Source organism: Antechinus flavipes, chromosome 2 (genome assembly GCF_016432865.1).
Source record: "Antechinus flavipes isolate AdamAnt ecotype Samford, QLD, Australia chromosome 2, AdamAnt_v2, whole genome shotgun sequence".
In the NCBI taxonomy this organism is placed as follows: Eukaryota; Metazoa; Chordata; class Mammalia; order Dasyuromorphia; family Dasyuridae; genus Antechinus; species Antechinus flavipes.
Genome location: NC_067399.1, coordinates 10812485 through 10836367, shown reverse-complemented (window position 1 = coordinate 10836367; position 23883 = coordinate 10812485). Strand labels below are relative to the sequence as shown.

At 40.1% G+C, this 23883-nt stretch overlaps 1 protein-coding gene across 1 annotated transcript in view; it reads left to right on the top strand.

Moving 5' to 3' along the window:
- The window catches only part of DGUOK (deoxyguanosine kinase), a 46851-nt gene that overhangs the window by 8726 nt on the left and 14242 nt on the right, over nt 1–23883 (top strand). Inside the window, exons 2-3 of the mRNA XM_051974142.1 lie at nt 3193–3305; nt 17781–17968. Coding sequence (XP_051830102.1) covers nt 3193–3305; nt 17781–17968 — 301 coding nt within the window. The remainder of the gene's footprint in view (nt 1–3192; nt 3306–17780; nt 17969–23883) is intronic.

Genomic DNA, 23883 nt, shown 5'->3' with positions numbered 1-23883 from the left:
GCTGTGTGACCCACTGGGCAAGTCACTAAACCCCAATTGCCTCAGGGGAAAAAAAGAAAAGAAATGTACAGATCAGAATATATACCGAATACTACAAAATAGAGGTATGGTCATTTGGGGAGCTGGGGGTGTCAGTAGAGGCTGCATGGAGAAGGTTGTGCTTAAGTTAAAATGAAGGAAATAAAGAACTCTTTAATGATGATGATGATGATGGTAAAGATGAAAAAGACACAAACATTTCCATAGAGAAGAGCAAAAAAAGAGGATTGTTCATGAAACAGGGAATGTTATGTTGGGTTTTTTAAAGAATTTAAATTAATGTGCAGCATGATAATTGTGAAAATGTATATAGAAGAACTGCACATGTTTAACCTAGATTGGATTTCTTGCCATCTAGGGAAGGGATTAGGGGAAGGGAGGGAGAAAAAAAAAATTTGGAACATAAGGTTTTGCAAGGGTAAATGCGGAGAACTATCTATGCATGTGTTTTGAAAATAAAAAGCTATAAAAATAAAAAATAAAAAGATATCTAACCAAAAAAAGAATATAAATTTAAAGTTTAAATATGTGACATGTAGCATTCTTCCTCCCCTCGTGGGGAATAGAAAACAAAAATGAAATTGCCTATGGAATCCAGACAGTATGTCTATGTATGAGGAGGTTGGGGGGGGGGTGTATACATTTCCCCCCACCCCAGTAAAAAAAGGCAGTTTTTTGGGGGGACGCTTTGGCAGTAGAAGGGAACATAAAGGAGATAGCATTTGAAATGTGCTTTGAAGGAAGCTGGACATTCTAAGATGGCAATAAGGGGGCTATGCTAATCAGGAGCATGATCAGGAGGAGACCATAGAGACTGGAGAGGAACTATTTCATGTGAGAAACAGCAAGGTCAGTTTGGCTGAATCATAAAGTGTAGGGAGAGGCAAAGAGAGAAATATATAATAATGCAAAAATGTGCAATGGCCCCAGAGGGTGGTTGTCATTCAGTCATTTTAGTTGTGTCTGACTCTCCATGAACCTATTTGTGGTTTGCTTGGCAAAGATACTGGAATGTTTGCTATTTCCCTCTCCAGCTCAGATAAGGAAATTGAGGCAAACAGGGCAAAATGACTTGCCCATGGTCACATAGCTAGTAAGGGTCTGAATCCAGATTTGAACTCAAGTCTTCCTGATTCCAGACTTGGCACTCCATCTACTGGTTCCACGTAGCTGCCCATGGGATCCAGATAACAAAGAACTTTTCAGATTAAACAGAGGGCTTTGTATTTGATACTAGAGGTAATAGTGAGCCATTGATGCTTCCTGAATAGGGAAATGATATGGTTGGACTTCCCACGCTGCCATTTGTGCTAAGACACTGTAATAAAAATGACAATATTACCTTTTACATTTGTCCTGTGCCATACCAACCTACCAAAAGTGTACCTTATAGAACTTGAAAGAAAAATAATAATAATAATCAAACTCATCTGAAAGGAAAAGGGTAAAAAAGCTCAGGGAAAAGAAATTTCTAAAAAATTGAGACAAATACCAAATATCAACTATACTTTATCTCTGGAACAAATTGTAAACACAATATAGAAGGAAATAGAATAATAGGAGCAAATGAGCTTCTATAGAATAATAGAAGCTCATAATGGAATAGAATAATATAGAATAAATAACATAATAGAAGCAAATGAGCTATTGAACTCGTGTTTGACAAAACTAAAGATTGCTGCTCGGGCTTACCATTCAACAAAAACTGGGAGAATTGAAGAGAGGATTGGCAGAAACTCAATGTAGATCAACATGCCAAGTTAACTATAAACTGAAAAGTGATATAGCTATAAAAGAGATCACCATAAGCACTTAATAGAAGCAACAAATTGTCTTTTGGATTTATACATTTATATTTAAATATATATTATATATAATATGAATATTATATACTATAATGTTAGTAATATATTAATAATTATAATCACATAAATTATATTATGTAATGTATAATAATTATTATAATATTAATAATATATTATGTGTTTACATGTAAATTTATAACACCTTACCAACAAAAGATAGAGGGGAATCACTGAAGATAAAATGGACATTTTTGATTATTAGAATTAAAATCTTTTGTATAAACAAAACCAATGTAATCAAAATTAGAAAGCAAAAAGTTCATTGAAAGGAAAGGTATTTGGGGAATATATTTCTCTGAGAAAGTCTCATTTCCAAGATACATAGAGATCTGATTCAAATTTATATAAATAAGAGCCACTTGCAAGTGGTTTTCAATGGTCAAAAATATAAATAGGCAGTTTTCAAAAGAAGAAACTTGAGTTATCAATAACCATAAAAAACTGTCCCGAGTCACTAATAATGAGAGAAATACAATTTAACGCAACTTTGTGGTTCTATTTGACAGTTTTCAAATTGGCAGATTTGGAAGAAAAAAAAAAGGAAAACATATTGGAAGGGCTATGGAAAAACAGATATATCAATGCATTGTTGGAGGAACTTTGAAATGGTACAGCATTCTGGAAAACAATTTGTAATTATGTCCCCAAAGTTACTAGTCTGTATTTTTTTAACCCAGCAATATCACTAGAAAGCCTATATCCCAAAGAGATCAAAGAAAAAGAGGAAAGACTCATATATGCAGAACTATGGCAGCTCTTTTTTGTAGAAGCAAGGAACTGGAAACCAAAGAGAAGGGATGTCTATCAAGAACTCACAAAGTTAGTGTATGAAAATATAGTGGAATAGTCATTGTGCTGTAAAAAATAATTAAAAGGATAATTTCAGAGAAACCTGATTCAGAGTAAAGTAGACAGAACCAAAAAAAAAAAAAAAAACAACAAGAAATGATACAATGACAACCCTTTAAAGACAAACAACTTTGACAGACTCAAGAACCCTGATCAACACAATGAGTAACCATGACTCTGGAGTCTAGACCAATGATTAAGAATGCTCCCGTATCCCAATGGAGAAGTAAAGGGATCCATATGCAGAATAAGAAATATATTTTTGAACATGACCATTGCAAGAATTTATTTTGTTTGGACATGAATATTATGAAGGTTTTGCTTTTCCTTTCCCTCCCCAGCCTCCCATCACCTGCCCATGGGTAACTCAGAGTAGAAAAGAGAGAAATACATTTTGATAATGAAAAAATAATTTTTAAAAATATCATTTCTTTTGCAGCTGTGGGGAAATCCACCTTTGTGAAGCTACTCCTGAAAACCTTTCCAGAGTGGCACATAGCTGCCGAACCAGTAACAACATGGCAGAACATCCAGGCTGTTGGCACACCGACTGTAAGTTTGCAAAGCGCTGGAGCCCTGGCAGCAAGGATGGTAGGAGAGGGTAGTAGACTGACCTGCTGTTATGGTTGAATTTTTATGAGTGGGGGCAAGAAATGCCCTTTGTGTTTCCTTGAATCAATCTCATGCCGATTTCACTGCCCCAAAGAGGGGAGACAAAACTTGGTTGAGGGGCAGTTTGGCTGGTACAAAAGACACAGACCCTGGAGTTCTAGACTAACCGAATTCGAGATCTGGAAGGTCAACCTGATCCACCTCGACCAAGCCATGCAGGAAAAAAATCTCTCTGAAAGCTTGTGATCTTGCCTCTGCTTAGAGACTTCTAAGGAGGGGAAAATCCACTGTCTCTCAGTGAAGGCCATTTTGCTTTTAGGCAGCTCTCATCCTTCCATCAAACCCAAATGGACATCTTTGCAATTTTCACTCACTTCTGGTGTGTTTCAATCCTCTGGAACCAAAAGGAGTAAATCTAATCCTTCATCCGTAAGGCTGCTATTATTCCTCATCCCCCAGTCTCCAGTCTTCTCTTCTTCAGGACAATTCCTGCCCAATTCCTCTAACTGATCTTTATATGCCATGGACTCCCAGCCGTGTACTATCCTTGTTAGCCGCCGCTGGAAACTATAGCTTCTCAATGTCATTCTTCAACTGTGAGGTTGAGACTTGAAAACAATATGTTAGGTGACATTTGGTGAAGGCAGAGGATGCTGAGACCATCTCCTTATTTCTGAAAGCTTGTTAAATCTACCCATACTTTCCTCATCCTAAACTTGCTTTCTAAGATTTTTTTGGTCATTTTGAACTGGACAAATATAATCAGATATGAATGTGTCCATATACAAAGAACAGAAAAAGAAAACAGTGTATGAACCATGATTCTCTATTATATACATTGGTTATGTAAGTATATAATCAGCTCAAAGTTGGCTATCCTGTCAGTATCTCCCCTTAAACTCTCCTCTGTGCTTTAAAAAGGTACTTTAATGGCCCTATTTCTTCCCCCTCCCTTCCCCCCCTTTTTTGTATTATCACAACACCATCCTCTTGTCCTTCTTTAAAATCAATGTACCCTTAATTGTAATAAATAAACCTAATCAAGCAAAATAAATCTACACGCCGGCCATCTCAGAAAATATATTGTAATGTCAAAGAAACTGAGCAAGACAGAGATTAGAGACCAATTCAATAGCTTATTAAATGGAGAGAGAAACTGGGACCAAATGGATCTTGGTCCCAGGGCTGGACGAGACTATCATCTCAAAGAGTCCAGCATTAAATATTGGGACAGCAAGCTTTTTTATAGGATAACAAGAACAGTGACATAATGGGGGAGGTACCTAGGTAGGGATAACCTAATGGTGGGGGAGGGCCCTAGGATGACACAATGGAGGGAGGTTACTGATATACTAATGACATCTAAAATGGATAACCCTTTATCCTGTCAAACATTAAGAAGAAATGTCTATAACCTAAAGATATAAAACCTTCATCTCATCAACTATTTAAGAGGGAATGATTATAACCTGGAGTTTGGGGGCAGAGCAACTGAGGTAGACCTTTATCTCATCAAACATTAAGAGGGAAAGGTTATAACCTGAGGCAGAATAACTAAATAGGAAAATTGGAGAAACTGGGTCACAACATTAAAAAGGAACTTTGGCACAACAATATATTGCATTTGGCACTTCTAGTCTGTCACTTCTCCTTCATCATCTGTCCTTGCAGTTGTAGTTGGCCACTGCATTAAGATCTTAAAAGATTTTCAAAGTTGATTTTCTTTATGATGTTTTTTGTTATTATACATTCTTTATGATGTTGTTATGATGTTCAGTCGTATCCCATTTATAATTAATGGTCATCCTTTTGGTTTTTAATTCTTTGCTTCAACAAAGAGTACTATTATGATTATTTTTGCACATATCTAAGATCTTTTCCTCCTTTTTTAAATTCAACTTTATTTTACTTTTAATTCAAAATTTTCTCCCTTCCCCCTCCACTGAGAATCAAGAAAAACAAAATCCATTTTACACACACACAAGCAAACCAAATTCCCACTTTTGCCATGTCCAAAAAAAAAAAAAAGAAGAAGAAGAAGAAAGAAAAGAAAATACGCCTTAATCTTTATTCTGAATCCATCCATTTTCTATCTGAGGGTAGATAATATATTTTAGCTTAAGGCTTTTGAAATTGTGATCAGTCATCTCGATCAGCATTCCTAAATCTTTCAAAGTAGTTTAACTTTACAATATTGTTGTGACTGTAAATAAATTGTTCTCCTGGTTCTGCCCATTTAGCTTTACTTTTAATTCATTCAAGTCTTCTCAGATTTTTCTGAAACCATCTCCTTCATCTTTTTTTACATTACAGTAATATCCCATAACCTTTATATACCATAATTTATCATCCAAAAAAATGTTTTATATATTTTATAACTATTTTGAATGGATTTTTCTCATTCTAACTCTTTCTGCTTGATTTTCTTTGTAGAATTCAAAAATGCTGGTGATTTGTGTTGGTTTATTTTCTGTCCTTCAACTTTTGCTCAGGTTGTTAAACTTATTATTTTAGTTTATTCTTTGGGGTTCACTAGCTAGGCCACCATATGATACCTGCAAGAAACAGCCATTCCTCAATTGATGGATCCCTGTGGTTTCCACTTCTTTACCAGCACACATGTATACACACACACACACACACACACACACACACGCAGTCAAAAAGTTAATATGAATATTTTTGTATTATATATATTTTTTTCTTCTTTCCTTGATATCTTTGATTATATTTGGGGTATAGACCCAATTGTCAATGAGCCAATGATTATGTCATGGAGAAGAAGAAAAAAAAAAAAAAAAAACAGCAAGAAAACTATAGACCAATATCTCAAATGAACAGTGATCAAAAAAAATTTTATAGAAATATTAAAAGCATATTAAGAGGATTTTGCACTATAACAATTGGTGCTATCAGAAATGCAGGGCTGATTCAATATAAGGAAAACTATGAATATAACAAACTATATTTATACCAAAAAAAAATTTTTTTAAAGACCACACGATTATATTGACATTCAGAAAAGGCTATGATATAATCAGAATGGTTGGATGAATCCACAGCCTTATAAACCCTGTATTAGTGTGCCTTTTCTTTTCTCTTTCTTTCTCTCTTTCTTTTGAAGTGTATTTTTTTCTGAGTAATATTTTATTTGTTCAATTACATGTAAAGGTAGTTTTCAACAGTAATTTTTGCAATATTTTTAGTTTCAAATTTTTCTCTCCTTCCCTCTCTTACCTCCCCTCTCCAAAAGAACAAGCAATCTGATATAGGTTATATATGCACAATCATTTTCAATATATTTCCACATTTGTCATATTGTGAAAGCACTATCAGAACAAAGGAGGGAAATCGTGAGAAAGAAAAAGGAAACAAACAAAAGTAAAAATAGTGTGCTTCAATAATGCTTATTCACTCTCCATGAGTGCAGATGGTGTTTTTTCATCCCAAGCCTATTGGAATTGTCTTAAGCTCACTGAATTACCGAGAAGAGCTAAGTCTATCAGAATTGATCAAATATAATCTTATTGTTACTTACTGTCCAATATTCTCCTGAGTTCTTTCTATTTCTTTGACTCAGCATCAGTTCATGTAAGATTTTCTAGGCTTTTCTGAAATCATCCTGCTGATCATTTCTTATAGAACAATAATATTCCATTACATTTATATACCATAACTTATTCAGCCATTCTCCAACTAATGGCCATCCAAACAATTTCTAGTTCCTTGCCACTACAAAAAGAGCTGCTTAGAAACATTTTTGCACATCTAGGTCCTTTTCCCTCTTTTCTGATCTCTTTGGGATACAGATCCAAGAGTGAGGGTATCTGTCTCACAGTCCCTCCAAAGTTGTCATTTTCTTTCAGATATAGCTAGGTGGTATAATAAAGAGAATGCTAGAGTTAGGATTAGGGAGACCTGAATTTAAAACACTCCAACACTTATTAGTGATGTGATCTTGGAGAAATTACTTAAAATATGAGGGGGAAATGCAGAGTTGGTTTTAATTTTCATTTCTCTTATTAGAAATCAGTTGAGCCTTTTTTGTATGCTGATAGATTGGGTGTTCCTACCCTTTGACTCTTCATCTACTGGAGAATAGTTCTTGAAATTTGTATCAATTTCACATATTTCTTGGATATCAGATCTTTTTCATCAAAATTTGCAAAAGATTCTTAAAAGCCAGTAATGGTTTCCCCTCTAACTCTATTACTTTAGTTGACACAAAATACTTTGCAGTTTTATGTAATTAAAAGTGCCCATTTTATCTGAAGTGATCCTCACTATCTTTTGTTTGGTCAAGAACTTTCTCCTTATCTATAATTGTTAACTTAAGTTACTTTAATTATTTTGAAATGGCCTGCTTATGAGCAACTCCTGTTTCTTTAATTATTTGAGTTGGTCTTTGTTTTCATAAATAGTGTTTTGTAGTTGTATTCACATGGCAAATAGACCCCCCCAAATAAATGTTTTATATATTTGGTAATTATTTTGATTGGATTTTTCTCATCCTAATTCTTATCACTTGATTTTCTTTGTCGAATCCAAAAATGCTGGTGATTTGTGCTGATTTATTTTCGATCCCACAACTTTTGCTCAGGTTGTTTCACTTATTATTTTAGTTGATTGTTTGGGGTTCACTAGCTAGGCCATCATATTGTACTTGCAAGAAACAGTAATTTCCTCTTTACTCATGTCTATTCCCTAAATCTCTCTTTCTTTTCTTATTACTTTCACTGGCATTTTTAGAGATAATAGATATCCTTGCTTAATTCCTGACTTGATTAGAAAGTGTTTCTTCATTATATATAAGACTGACTTTTGGTTTTCAATAGATAATACTTCCCAAAGCAAAAAGGACTACTTATTTATTCCTATGATGCTTTTTATTGTTGTTGTTCTGTTTTTAAACAGAAACAGGTACTAGATTTTGTAAAAAAAAAAAAAAAAAAAAAAAAAAACCTGAGATTCTAGCAACATAATCATGTGCTTTTTTATTTTTGGTTTTAATATGCTCTATTATATTTGATTTTTCCATATATATATATCCTGCTTTCTTAATATAAAGCCAAGTTGGTCATAGTGTAAAATCTTTTAATTATGCTATTAAACTTCTTTGTTAATATTTTATTTGATATTTTTATGTTGCTGTTCATTTCAAATATTGGTCTATAGTTTTCTTTTTCTATGCTTTTTTTTTTTTTGCTCTATGACTTGAGTATCAAGATCATATTTGTATCATAAAAAGAGTTTATAAGGATCTCTCCCTTTTTCTATTTTACCATCTGTTGTTAATTGTTCTTTGAACATTTGATGGAATTCACTTGTGAATCCAGATGGTTGTAGGGATTTTTCAATGGCTTATTCATTTTGTTTTTCTGATACTGAATTATTTAAATCACCTATTTCTTATTCTGACAATTAGGTAATTTTTATTTTTATAATCAAATAAGTTATCTAGAACTTATTTTTTGTTGGCATATAATTAGACAAAAATAATTTCTTTTACTTTCCTTAATTTAACTTTATTTGGGATTTTTTTTCTCATTTTTGATTCAATTTCATTTTTCTTTCTCATTTTAAAATCAGACTTTATTTCCCCCAAAAAATTTATTTGATATTTTTGCCCCCGTTACATTCAGACTAATCTTTTTTACATTTGTTTTTAAATTTTTTGAGTTCTAGGTTCTCTCTCTTATCCCTACCCACAACTAAGAAAGCACATGTGAAGTTATGCAAAACCTTTCTATTAAAAAGTCAAGTTGTGAAAGAAAACATAGGTCTTCCACCTAATAAAAATAAAAACCCTCAAAAATTCAGTTAGAGGGAGAGAGAGAATGCTTCAATCTGTATTGAGACACAATCAGTTTCTGCTCTGGGTATGGATAGAAGTTTTCATCATAAGTCCTTCAGAGTAGTTGTAGATGATAAAATCACACTTTAAAAAAGTTTAACCTTGTTTTATTTAGCAATTCAAGTTTTAAATTTTACTTTTATTAATCTCGTCACTGATTTCCAGAATTTACTTGTTATTCAGTTAGGGTTTTTTTATTTCTTAGGGTTTTTATTATTATTGTTTGATTAATACATTAGTTTGTTCATTCTCTTTTTTATTGAAAATCTTTAAGTGCGTTCCAAAAGTTTAGCTGTATTGTCTCATTTTTGTAGAAAATTTTGTAGAAAAGTGGTCAGATCATTTGATGGTAGATCTCTGAAAATTGCTGAACAAGAACACAATAGAATTTATCATGCTAGGCATAGCACCTTTATAAAAATTGATGGTGTCCTGAGCATTCAAAATATAAAATAAAACTCATTAACAAATGTGAAAAAGCAGAAGCATGGAACATATTACTTACTAATCATACTATTATATAATATGTGATATATTATATACAAATTATAAAATATTAAATTATAATCCTGATGCATTGTATAATTATAATAATTATTATGTTATTATATTAACATATTCAATATATTTATATGTTATAATCGAATTGTATTCAATAAAAGGCTTTTGAAGAAAAATTAAAAATTAATTTGACTTCTAAAGATGGGTTAGCTACTCTGCTCTAAGCACTGTTGCTAAGTACTGGGGATATTAAGAAAGGTCAAACTCCTTGATCTCACAATCTATTAGGTAAGAGTAGATAACATTTTTATAACTGCTTTAAGGTTTACAAAGCACTTTACTGTTAACTCATCCTCACAACAAGGGATTCATTATATTAATTATAACCACTTTATCCATGAGAAAACTGAAGAAGACAGAAATTAAGTGACTTGTCTGGGTTTAATCAGCTAAGTGTCTGAAGTAGAATGTGAATTTGAATTCAGATCTTCCTGACAGAAGTGTTCAGTGTGGCACATGGTTCCTAGGTTACTTGTAAGCAGTCTTAAGTTCTGTCTCCTGTGCTTCAAATGGAGATGCCTCGGTACTGCTTCATTAATTATGGTGATGATGCTCTGCATCTGGAACAAACACAAGGCTGCTCTTGGCTGATCTTATTTCCTCTTGTCCCATTCCTCCTCCTCCCCTGCTCACTTTGTTTTCAACCTGTTCTGGACTTCAAGATTCTGGCAGTCTTTCTGTGTGGTCATGGATTGAACTGGGGAATTCTAGTTGTTTCTCCTTTAATTTTTTAAATCATTTTTCCTTGTGATCCATTTTGAGAGCTGTACTTGAGTGTTTATAGGAGATCTGGATTCCTCATGCCATAGTATACTGCCATCTCTTCATGAGTCTGCTCTTGCTCCATTTCTTCTGGCTTTTCTTAGAGAGTTGGGAGTCAGGGTTATAGTCTTTGTGGCCAGATCATTTTTTCCCTCTGAAACTTTGCTTAAACTTATTATGAAATTACTTTTCTTCTTCATTTACCTCTTGAGCTTCGGTTGGTCCAGAGTATTTCCTTAATTGTATTTACTGTTTGGTTTATTCATATAATAAGGGGTTGGGGCCCCTCTTCCAAAGTTGGTGCCCTTCAAAATCATTTACCTAAATTTTTCTCTTGTGACCCTTCTCCCCACTTCAATTGGTTTCTGATTTTTTTCACTTAAACTTATTATGAAATTTTCTTCTTTTTTGTTTACCTCTTGAGCTTCTGTTAGTCCAGAGCATTTCCTTATTGTGTTTATTGTTCAGTTTATTCATATAATAAGGGGGTGGGGCCCCTCTTCCAAAGTTGGACTTCAAGATTATTTACCTAGATTTCCCTGTGATGACCCTTCTCCCTGCCTCAATTGGTTTCTGATTTTTTTCTCTGTGTAAATTTGGACTAGATAGGGTAACCTGCCATTCTTTTTCTCTGCTTTTGATGGGTAGATGGAAGAGAGTTGAGGATCTTTACCATGCTGACTCATGGCATCTTAAACAAGAGTGTATATTCCTCGGTTACCATGGGGTGGTGCTATTGGGTCACCTGAGTGATTCTCTGCCCTAGGTCAGAGCTGGGTGGGAGGGGGTCCAGAAATGCCCTTGGCTTTTTGAAAAATTAAATTCTCCCCAAGCCAAGTCAGAACATTACTAACAGCTCTATTTTTGCCAGAGTGCAGGCTCCAGCAGGTGGCTAGATCATTCCAATGATGCTTTTGGACCAGCCTGGTGACAGGAGACTCAAATCCCTCACCTATTTCAGATGGCCATTTCTTTTATATTCAAACAATGGATTTCTTTTCTGTGTGATGTTATTTGATGCTCAATATTCAGCACTTTCTAATTCTTTTCTCAAAGAAATCCAAATGCCCAGCCTGTCTTATAGCTACATTCTCATACTGGTTGGCCAGTAGGAATGAGCATCTGCCTTCTGGAATGAATGAATGAATAAGCATTTGTTGATCATTTACCATGTGCCAAGCACTGTGCCATCTGACAATTACAGAAAAGACAAATAAAAAAGTTCCTGCCCTCGAGGAGCTTATGTTCTAATAAGACAATGGACAGTGGCCCAGGGAGGTCTAATTCCAGACCAGAGAAGATTGGGGGAGGTTAGAGGCAGGGTAGAAGGGGGATAAAGGTCTCCATCTGTAGCTCAGGGAGCAAAGGCAGAAGCTGAGTTCCAGTGTTAGGAGGCATAGGGACAAAATGCAGGAGTATTGGAGACCTTCCCTTCCCACTACTAGATTCCTACAAGATCAATAGGAATAACTTGAGGAGCTCTGTTCCTATTCCAACCTCCATTGTCTAATTCCTACCAGATCTTGGATTTTCACTCCCTATCCCAACCTCACCTCTGCCTGACCTTGGGGACCCTAATCCTTTCCTAGCAACCTCTTCACAGTTCACATGGCCTTCCCATCTGCCCTGATACTGAACCACGAGTAACACTGCTCAGGGCTGAATCCTCCTACATGTATTGTTGTCCCCCATTAAGATGTGAACTCCCTTAGAATAGGTACCATCAATTCTTCTGGATTCATAGGATCATAGATTTAAGAGGTGGAAGGGACCTGGCTCCGTCATTGTACCGATGAGGCTACTGAGTCATGGAGACATTTGGTGATTTTCTCAGAGTCACGCAGGTGAACCCAGATCTTCCTGGCTGGAAGTCTCATGCCCTATCGACTCTCATATGGCCCCTTTTGGCACAATGCTTCCTACGTGGTAAGTGCTCAGGAAATGCTTTTCTGTTCATTCCATTTGTATGGGACCTCGAGAAGCAGTCGATTTAGCCGAAGGCAGCCAAAGAGTAGACCCAGCGCCAGACTGCCAAAAGAAGTTTACCTCCAAGGCTAGAGATGGACGAGTGAACTGGAGCGAGTGCCCCAAAGCAGACAAATGGGCGGCTGTTGCCCAGGAAGGCTGAGTTCATCAGACACTCACAGAAAAGGCACCTGAACACTGGCTTAGAGCTTAGTGCTCATTACTCAAGGAGTAACAAGAGTGAGCTTGTGGAGAGAGCGCAGACTGGGCTGGCTCTGCCCTGTGGGCAGTGAGCAGTGGGATTGTGGACCGGCACTGGCAGAATGGGCAGTGCGTAGGGTTTGGTGGGGGTGTGGAACAGCAGCAGCTCTGGGGAAGAACTCAGAGTGAGATAAGAGAGACTAGAGGAGAAGATGGAGAGGGAAGGACAGATTCTGAGGAGCTGGGGAGCCACAACAGCCCCTGTGTCCATGTACAGCCACCGTGCCATCATCTAAACCCAGCGGAACCAAAGCTCTCCTAACTATCGAGCCAAGCACAGATTTGTTGGCTGAATTGTACTGAGCCATGGACCTCAAGTGCAGACTCCAGACCCTAGCAGCCCCCACCTGAGAGTGAGGAGACCTCACCAAATGGACCTTCTTCCCTGGGAAATGAAAGAACTCGGCCAAAAAGTGCTCTAGCAGATCCTGTCCCTTAGAGCAGGAAGGCAGAGCTGGGGCTGCTGGAGGGAAGGCTCCCAAGACCCGGCCAACCCAACCTTTGGTCACTGGATCATTAACAATAGTTCCTTCTTTTTAAGACTCTTTTCATCCCTCACTCCTGTGTTCTGGTGTCCAGGAGACAAGCAGGTCTCTTATTCCTGCTCTCTCCCAAAGAGACAGAGACATAGAGAGAACTCAGCGTGTAACACACACACACACACACACACACACACACACACACACACACACTGGAGACACATGTCTCCTTTCTCCACATCCCACCTCCTAGACTCTGCCATTGCTGCCTCCACTTTCCTTGGACTTCAGCCACATATCGGGACAGTCATGGCCTTGATTTCACCAGTATCAGAGAGATTGTATTTCTGTGATCACGAATTCTAGAATTCCTTTATCTGATCACCCCTAATTCTCTTTTCTGTGGCTCATTCCTCCTGCTCTGCCAATTTCACTTCTAAGCTATCTCAGCTTTCATTTTCTTCCTATTCCGCCCTTGACTCCATGGGTAACCAGTTCACCAGGTTGTTAATAAATAAATAAATCCTTGTTGATTTATTTCTGTCATCCACCTTCTTACCAATACCTTTATGATGCTAAATCACGCTGGAGGCAGTTGCACTACATCCAAGACTTTATGTCATGGGATCTCACCTGGGTCTCCAGGTCAGGGAAGTCTTTTGTTCTTCTCCAATTTAGGAATTCTCCATTGCAACTATTCAAAGCAGTTTTTTTTTTTTTTATTCCTGAAGCCTCCCACACCATCTTCTGCCCTATCCCTCTGAGCAAAACATTGCCTCATATTTTACTGGGAAAATAAAAATCTATCTCAGAACTCTCACCCTCTTCCTTTTAACTCCAAATCTCTAAGATCATCCCTTGTTCTCTGCTGCTTTGCTCCAGTCTGGTGAAGAGGTCACCCTTTTTTTTTCAAATAGTATTTTATTTTTCCCAATTACATGTAAAAAAATTTTTAACATTTATTTTTATTTATTTTTTTAATTATTAATGCTTTTTATTTTCAAAACATATGTATAGATAACTTTCAATGTTCACTCTTGCAAAACCTGTATTCCAAATTTTTTCTCCCTCCTTTCCCTCCCTGCCTTCCTAAATGGTAAATAATCCAATAGATGTTAAACATGTGTAATTCTTTTATACATAATTTCCACAATTATCATGATGCGTGAGAAAAATCATATCAAAAAGAAAAAAAAATGAGAACAAAATACAAGCAAATGACAGCAAAAGACTGAAAATATTTTGTTGTGATCCATACTCAGTTCCCACAGTCCTCTGTCTGGGTGCAGATGGCTCTCTCCATCACAAGATCATTGGAACTGGCTGAATCACTCTCTGTTGAAAAGAGCCATGTCTGTCACAATTGATCATCATATAATCTTGCTGTGCTGTATATAATAACACTCTTTTTTTCCCCCTGAGGCAAATGGGGGTAAGTGACTTGCCCAGGGTCACACAGTTAGAAAGTCTGAGGCCAGATTGATTCCTGATTTCAGGGCTGTTGCTCTATCCACTGCACCCACCTAGCTGCCCCAATAACACTCATTTTAAAATAAAATTTTGAGTTGCAAATTTTCTCCCTTCTTCTCTTTCCACCCCTCTTCCTAAAATGGTAAGCTATTTGATATAGATTATAGCAATAGGATATCTGCAATCATATGAAATATATTTCCCTATTAGTCATGTTGTAAAAGAATCAACAGAACAAAAGGTAAAAACTACCAATAAATAAATCAAGTGGAAATAGTCTGCTTTGATTCAGACTCCATAGTTCTTTCTCTGGATGTAAGTAACATTTTCCATCCTGGGTCTTTTGGAATTGTCTTAGATCATCATAGTAGTGAGAAGAGCTAACTCTATCAAAGTCAACCACGGCACAAAGAGCTGCTATACATATTTTTGGTGCATGAAGATCCTCTTCCCTTTTTTATGGTCCCTTTGGAATACAGACCTAGGAATGGCATTGCTGGATCAAAGAGTATGCGTGTGCTCAGCCTTTCTCCAAATGCTGAGTGTCCCCTCAATTACTCATTCTTTGCCACCACAAAAAGAAGTGCTATAAATATTTTTGTACTTGTAAGCCTTTTTCCTTTTTTTTAATGATCTCTTTGGGATGCAGGCCTAGTAATGACACTACTGGATCAAAGAGTATGCATGATTTTATTGTCTTTTGGGGGAGTCTGGAAAAAAAAATAATTGCTCTTCAGAATTATTGGATCAGTCCACAACTCCAACCATAGTACATTAGTGTCCCAGTTTTCCCACATCTTCAACAAAATTTGTCATTTTCCTTTTCTGTTCTATTAGCCAGTCTGATAGGCGTGAGGCTTCTTGCCAAAGCTCATGTCCCTATGTGACACTTATATGAAAAATACCACCAATGTGAGGAGGAAAATGACAATTAGATTAGTCTTGTTGTTGTTAAAGAGCCGATATAAAAAACAGTAGTGATAAGGCTGGAAAGAAAAATTGAGATCAGACTGGAGAGGGTTTTGAATGTTAGAGTCTTTGAGCCCGTCCTCTCTGTCTCTTGGCAGCCTACTCTTATGTTCCTTCACCTCCATTTCCCTATTTAATGGGTTTTTACCTGCTTGTTAAAATTATTCTGAAGTTTCTCCCATTCTTAAAAACAAACAAACTTCTCACTTGGCTCTGCCCTATAATTCTCCTACTTTTTTTGTTCCTAGGAAAAAAACATCCATCTTTACTCATTGCCTCCACTTCTTTTATTTCTTAAACCCTTACAATCTGGATTGTTCTCATCAAACTGACCATTCTACAATAACCGAGGTTCTAAATTGCCAAGCTTGCTGCGTCTCTCTCCATCCTCTTCTACACATCTGACACATGGAGCACCCTCCCTTTTTGGAGATTCTCTCTTCTCTGGGTTTTCTTGTCACTTGGTTCTCCTTCTGCGTTCTCCTCAGGCTCTTTTTTGGTTCATCATCCAAGTAGAGCCTCCTTACCCTAGGTAACCCCAAAGTCTCTGCCCTGAACCCTTTTCTCTCTGCATTTTGTCTTTGTGATCTCATCAGCTCCTGTGGTTCAGTCATAGCGTCACCATCACCACCACTACCAAACAGTAATCACTTTCTGCAAAGTTTATGGTTTGAAGACATTTTAAATCTATTGCTTCTTTTGCAAAATTATCATCTTCATACAGATGACCCAGAACCACATGTCCAGTCCTAGTGCTTCTTTTGAGCTCACACCACCAATGGCCTATTGGACATTGTCCATCTCAAACTCACTATCTAATGGAGAACTCCTTATTCTTATCCATATGTCCTTCCCTTCTTATTTGGCTGTTTTCATCTGTTGAGTCCTTACCCAGATTCTCAGGCTAAAGGTCATCCTTACGTCTTTCTGCTCCCTCAACGCCACATCCAGTTCCTTGTCAGTTTTTCTGTCTTCATGACATCCCTCCCATCCCTCCCTTTTTTTCTGCTCACATCCGATACCGTACCGTGTTCATATTATTCTTGCCTCTTTCCTGAAGGAGAGACTTCTTGATTGGTCTCCTTGCCTCTGTGCTTTCCCATTACCCCTTTCTACACAGATGCCAAATCGATACTTCTAAAATGCAAAACTGACCCTGTAACTCTCCCACTTAAGAAGTCAAAGAGGCTTCCTGTTGCCTCTAAGTTAAACTACAATTTTCTGCTGTTTATTCAAGTCCTTCACAATGAGGTTCCAGCCTGCTTTTCTAGACTCACTAAAAATCATGGCGCCTCACTTACTCCAGCCAAACTGTTGCTTCGATGTTTGTTCAGTTGTATCCAATTCTTCATGACTCCATTTAGGGTTTTCTTGGCAGAAACACTACCTAGAGAGATTGACTGTCTTGCCCAGGGTCACACAGCTAGTGAGTGTCTGAGGCAAGATTGGAAGTCAGACCTTCCTGACTCCAAGTCTAGTGCCTTTTCCGCTGGAGTAAGTCTGGGGGAGTCTGGAAAGGCAGGTTAGAGTCAGATTGAGGGGATCCAATGCCAAGGTGAGCTGCATTCTGTTCATCATTTCTTATAGAACAATAATATTCCATTACTTTCATATACCATCACTTATTCAGCCATTCCCTCATGGATGGGCACCTACTCATTTTCCAATTCTCCATCACAACAAGAGCTGCTGCAAACACTTGTACATATGGGTCCTTTTCCCTCTGGGGAGCTGTATTCTAAAATAGAATCCCCTGGAGGAAATCCGGGACTAGTGTTCAAACAGCCTCTGCATGGAGGCCTCTGTGTGGCGGAAGCTTGAGCCTCCCTCCTGGGGCAGCCCATCCCAGTATTGCCAGACTCCTAAAAGGTAAAGATTCCTCCTGGGCAAAAAGCTATGGGGTCTCACTCATCAAAGACAATTACTGTGTTATCTGGAGCCCACGTAGCCTTTCCCTTGGGGACTGCTTCTTTCCTAGGAGATGATCATTTTGTAATTGTTCCCATTGATTTTCAGATGGGCTTCTGAGGAAAATACATCATGTGACATTAACTTCCCTCCTCCTTCCATTCCCTCTCCCCCTCCTCCCCCCAGGCTGGCCCTCCCCAGAGTGTGGGGAATTTGCTGGATATGATGTACCAGCAGCCCTCACGGTGGTCCTACACCTTCCAGATGTTTTCCTTCCTGAGTCGGCTACGATCGCAGCTGGCCCCCTACCCAGAGAACCTCATGCAGGCCCAAGAGCCGGTACAAATCTTCGAGCGGTCAGTGTACAGTGACAGGTAAGATGCTCAGGCCAGCAGCCCTGGTGGTTTGCTTGGCTCCAGGCTGTGTGAGTCTGCCTCCCTTCTCCCGTGGAGACCTTCTCTCCTCCCAGTCCAAATCCTTTATTTTCTCCTTCAAAATCTTGTATCTTTTCCTGGGGCCCAGTTCAAAAAATATAGTCCCCACCTTCAAAAAGTAGAGTTTACTGGGAATAAATCCTTGTACTTGGAAGACACTGTGAGGATACCCATCTACTTCTCCCACAGCAACTCCAGAAGTGGTGCGATTATTATGGGGAAACTGAGGCTGTGATTTACCCATACTTATACAGCCAGTAGCTCCAACTCTTGACTCAACAAAAACAGAGACATCCCTGTATAGATTTGATGATGGAGAAAGAGTTCACCTTAATGAGATGAGCTTTGGAAAGGTTTGATCCATTTCTAGAAAATCATTGATTTCAAGCTAGAAGGGATCTAGACGATTAGCCAAGGCCTTTCCTTTTGCTGGAGATCAGAAGCAACAGCGATGGCTGATGGGGACAGAGGCAGTCCTGAATGCTGGACCTCCCGCTTTGCTCCTTTGACCCCCATTGTTCTGGTTTGTTTCCCCCACAAACTCAAATGACTCTTAGGGGGCAAATATACAATAGCCAGGCCCTCCATTCTCTTTTCTGGGCTTTCCTCCTACACAGTGTCAGATGATCTCCAAAATCCCTCCTAGCTGCCATTGTCTAAACAGTGCAACATTGTTGGCAGTTTCCTCCACTCCCTGCCCTCCCCTCCTCCTCCCCTAATCCCCATCCCATTTTCTTTCTTGGCCTCCATGTAGCCAAGGTGGATTGCTCCAATGGTAGTCATTGTCCCAGGCCGGGGTCCAGGAGGAAGCCTTTGCATTTGCTCTTCGGGGGGGGATCTTTTGTCAATTAGAAAGCCAGAAGTTATTTCTAGGATTCCCAGCCTGGACCCAGACCATCCCAGTCTGTGGCAGTGATGGAGCAGCCTCACAATCTAGGGCTTTGTGTTCCACTAGAGACCAGGTTCTTTCTGTCGCTTTACGTGTCCTCCAATATTTTACCCGCCTCTGATTTCATCCATGTCAAATCTCCCTCCACTGATGCAGATTGCAACTCCTCTAGAGGAAGAATCCATTGCCAGAGACCAGCCTGATCCTGGAAAACTCTAAATTTGGCTGGTCCAAAGACAGCAGACAAACACACGGTCTGCTGCCAGGCCGATGCTAACGGAGTCTTAGAGCTGGGGGAGATCTGAGGTCATCCAACCCAAACTCTTCCTTTTATAGATGAACACCCCGAGACCCCATCAATGAATCAACAAGCACATCTTTAAACCTGTGAGCTTGTCTCCTTCGGCTCTAAATTCTGTAACGGGAGTAATAATAATAATAACAGATATTTATCAAGGGTTTTAAGGTTTGTAAAACACTTTATACCAAATCAGGGAGAGAGGTTCTGTAAGTATTCTCAGGTCCATTTTACAGATGTGGAAAATTGAGGCTTAGAGACATGAACCTCCTAGCCTGTAATCACAAATCTAGTAAGTGTAGGGGCCAGAATTTGAAGCCGGGCCTTTGCAGGACCCCAAGAGATCCAGCGGACTCTCGCCACTGTCCCCTAGGCACGAAGTCTCATAGATGGGAAGAATCTATAAGTCAGCAGCCCTCTCCTGCTGAGGCGAAATGAGCTTCTCTCCCAGAAAACCAGCAAATCTGCTTTAATGACTTTTCAGGGTCTGCTTGTTGTAAACTGAGAAGCTTGGGTCCTGTCCCTTTTGGCGCAGGATTCCGCGCTGGTCTTTGCGAGAAAGTGTCTGGCGTCTAGACTGCCAGCCCCGCTTGGAGCCTTTTAAACATGATTAATGGTGTGGCGGGCCCCCTGCAGGAGACCCTCTGGAGGGGGGAGCCATCGGTCCAGGCTTGGGTAGCTGCCCTGTAGCCATGGCCTTGGCCTAGAACGGAAGGTGAGGAGGGTTCCCTCCCTCCGCTGACTTCTCACCAAGCTTTACAAGGAGAAAAGCTTGCCCGACCTCCGTCCCACAGGGAGGCAGTCTGAGGCTAATTATCTGGATTTTCCAGGTGAGGAAACCGAGACCCAGAAAACCAAAGTGACTCGTCCATCCAGCAACAAGTATTTATTATTAAACGCCTACTGTATCCTGGACACTGGGCCGGGTGCTTGGGATTCAGACTGTGAATGGCTCAATCCTTACAAGGAGCTTCCATTGGAGTGGCGGAGTGGGACACAAGGGGTATAACAAGTACATAGATGAGGGAAGCCATAATAAATAGAACGAGAATAATTAGGGGAAATAGTGAGGTCACCGGGAAAAGGTAACACTAATAACTGCCCAAGGTTACATTGCTCAAGTCTTGGTCTGAATTTGAATCCATGATAACAACCCCGATAAAAAACTTTCCTGGGATTTTAAGGAAAACAAAAAGATAACACTACAATGAAAATGGATTAAAGTTCGCAGGAAAGTCAGTGCTCTAGTCAGGAGATATCCCCCAGAATCCCCTCTGAGTGTCAGAAAGGCCATGTGAGTGTCACAGAAACGGGCGAAGGGCCTCAGCTCTCCTGGGCAGTGATTAGAATCTTCTCTCCTTCTAGAAAAAGGCAGCTAGCTCCAGCTGAGCTCGGGCTGGGATTGGTGACTGCTCTCTCATTAGCATTGGCTCCCCTCCCCCCAGCCCCATATGCTTTGGAGGAAGGGACTATAGAATTGAGTAATTGGAGAGCTGGAAGAGACTAGATAGCCTCTGTTACAGACTCATTATTTAATAGAAGGTAGAGATTTTTTTTAAAGTTTTTAAAAACATAACTTAGTTTTATGACAGGTCAGTAAGGTTGTATCTGTAGCTTAGGAGTAAGAATCCCATTCTGCCACTGACTAAGTCATGCCCCTTCCCAGGACCTCAGTTTCCATATCTGTAAAATGAGTGGGAAGCTAAGTGGCAAGGCTGGAATCAGAACGACCTTTCTTCCCCAAAGTTCTGCTTTCTAAGCTTCAGATGACCGTCATTTAATCATGTTTGCCTCAGTTTCCTCATCTATAAAAATGAGCTGGGGAAGGAAGACCTTATTTGTCAAGAAAATACTAAAAGGGTTATAGAGTCAGATATGAAAATGACCGAATCTTAGCAGAATTAGGGGCCTGACTCGTTGGTCTCTGAGGCCAGAATCCTATGATAATTTGAGTCAGATAGTGGAAAGAATAGTGAAATTAGAGTCAGATGACCCAGTTTTCTTTCTATGAAAGACTTGAGCAAGTCCCTCCTCTTCCCCCTGGACTTCAGGGGCAATCAAATGAGATTGGATTATACAATCTCTAAAGATCCTTTCAGATCACAATCTATGCTCTTTCCCCTTCCCCGCCCCCGCGCTAGGACCAGGATTTTTTTTTTTCCCCAGACCTTCCAGGGATCTGCGGTCTGGAATGACAAGTGAGGGAAAGGGCATGTGAGCCTGCCCACAGGAGAGGGACTTTAAAAAGCGTTTGTACTGCAGATTCCCTGCCTGGGAAGGCGGCCCATCTGTTCCCACAGAGCTAGTCCTCTCAGGCCCCCGAAGGAGAGAGGCGGGAGAATTGATGACCCTGGCACAGAGGCCAGACTCGAGTATGCTTCCAACATGTGGTTAAACAATTTGGAGAGCATGGGAGCAGAGGAGAGCTGGGGCGGATGCAGCCCATCCAGGGGATGTTCTGGCTGCGCTGATGGGAAACTTACTGGTCGGCCCTAGGCTTCTGCAAGTTATTAGAAAGGAAAATGTGAAGCCGGGCGCTCTTTGTGCCGGTGGCCCATTTCCCCTCCTTCCGATGGCACGAGCTTGAGCAGGGCCCCTCCTGGGCCAGATCTCAGTCATTCATCGCCAGAGCGCGGGACAATGCCCAGGAAAGCTTCTGCTCCTTGGCCTTCGAGGTGGTGCTTGTGGAGTACCCAGACACATTCTCTTATTCTTTTCATTCACCTTCCTCTACCTCCCCTCTCTCCCCCGCCAAGATCCACCCACCAAAAGACATCTCTATAATCTAGGGGAACCCAGGAAAGGCTTCTGCATCTGGAGAAGATTCCCTGGAAAACTCTAGAAGTGATCTAGATGGGAATCTTTGCTCCCTCCCCCATGAGCCCCTTATAAGTACAGCCCAAGATAAAGACTTTTAGTCCTTGGCCCTTCCCTATTTCTCTGTTTGTTTATTTATTTACTTGATGAAACAATTGAGGCTAAGTGACTTACCCCCCCCTTCCCCTCCCCCCAGCTAGCAAGTGTTTTGGGTCGAATTTGAATTCAGGACTTTGGGGCTCTATCCACTTCTAGTTGCCCCTTGGCCACACTTTAAGGCTTTTGTGGGTCAATTTTTTTCCCCCGAAGACCTTTTGGATATTGTCTCCAACAGTGGCTGGTAGACACTGTGGCTAATATCTGTTACTACAGTTTCTATTGTGATAGTGCTACTGTTTTAATTTTAGCAGATAAAATAGGCCAGATAACTTAAGAGTGTAACAGAGCTATCTATGGATACTTGGATGATAAAGTATCAAGCCCAAGAGCCCTCCTTGGATACTCTAATAGAAACTTTGGATAGTCTGGTCTGAGGGATCCCATTAATATGGATACTTTGACGAAGAAGAAATTGTAGCCAGTAATAAGAGACTCTGCTAGGAAAGGGTGGATTGATGAATCCCAAATGGCTTCCACTATAGATGGAGGTCGGCAGCTGGACTTGCCTGCTCCCTGGGACCACCATGGCCTCTTTCTGTTGGAGGAAGGGAGGTTGGGGGCGGGGTGCCCTCCCTTTAAGTTCTTCAGGTTACCTTCCCCCTTCTGCTATTTCCTTACCAAAAACCTTTGTGGGAGGGACTGCTTGCAAGCTCCGAAGGAGAAGCGAGAGAGCATTACACTCCTAAATCCAGACCCTGGGCTCCCTTCCACACTCTAGCTTTTCCTAGCTCCCTAGTTCTTGGCCCTCTTGAAGCATTGGCAAACTTGAAGTGCTTGCTCCAGCGGGCCACTGCCTTCCTCCAAGAAATGCAACTCTGCTCTAACGTAGAATCCTGAGCCTGGAAAGGTCATTTAGATGTGATCCTGACCTCCCCCTCCCCACCAAAGCTAGTAATCTGGAGAGTTTCTAATGGGGGGTGAAGTGGGGGAAGGGCCAGTGAAGAAATGGCTTCTGTACTGAATCCTAAATCCTTAATCCTTATAACATGCTGAGGGAAGGGTCGGTGCGCTGCTCCTTTTGACTCCCAGGGAAGCCGAGGCCGGGACAGAAAAGCTTCCAGCAAAACTTGCTGGGAGTCTTGGATAATTGAAGGCCTGTCTGATTGGGGGTTAGCCCGGGGTTGACAAATGCAATCGAGTGTTGCCTTAGGAACTAGAGTCTATAAACAAGCCTCATTGTTTAGGATTTCAATTGCATCTTGTGGCTTGGGTGGTGGGGAGGAATTAAGCTTGTATGCGGGCCTGATGAGATAACCTGATCCTTTCTGAAGCCCTGGTTTCTATTTGCCAAATGTTGTTTGTTTAGCTGGGGGAAAGGGGCGAGTTTTCAATTCTGCCCCTACTTCCTTCAGTTGGGTCTGGAGACTTCTGTAAAGTGGAGGAAGTGATACATTGGAAACATACTTTTTTTTTTTTTGGTGGGGGGGGAGGATTTGCAGAGTCAGTTCCTGGGGCAGTGCACAAAACATGAGGGTGTGTTTCCCAGCTCCAAGGACAACTGGGTCTGGGCCCTTCTAAAGCACTGAGACTCTGACTGCTATTCAAGATGGGGCAGGTTTGCCTAGGCCATGGAGGGTTGAATTTCCTAAAGCCCTGAAGACTCCTAAACCAGCTTCCCCCCTCCCCCACCCAGCTGACACTCAGCTTCTGGTTTCCTGCAGACCGGGGCTCCTGAGACAGGGAGGTCTCTAG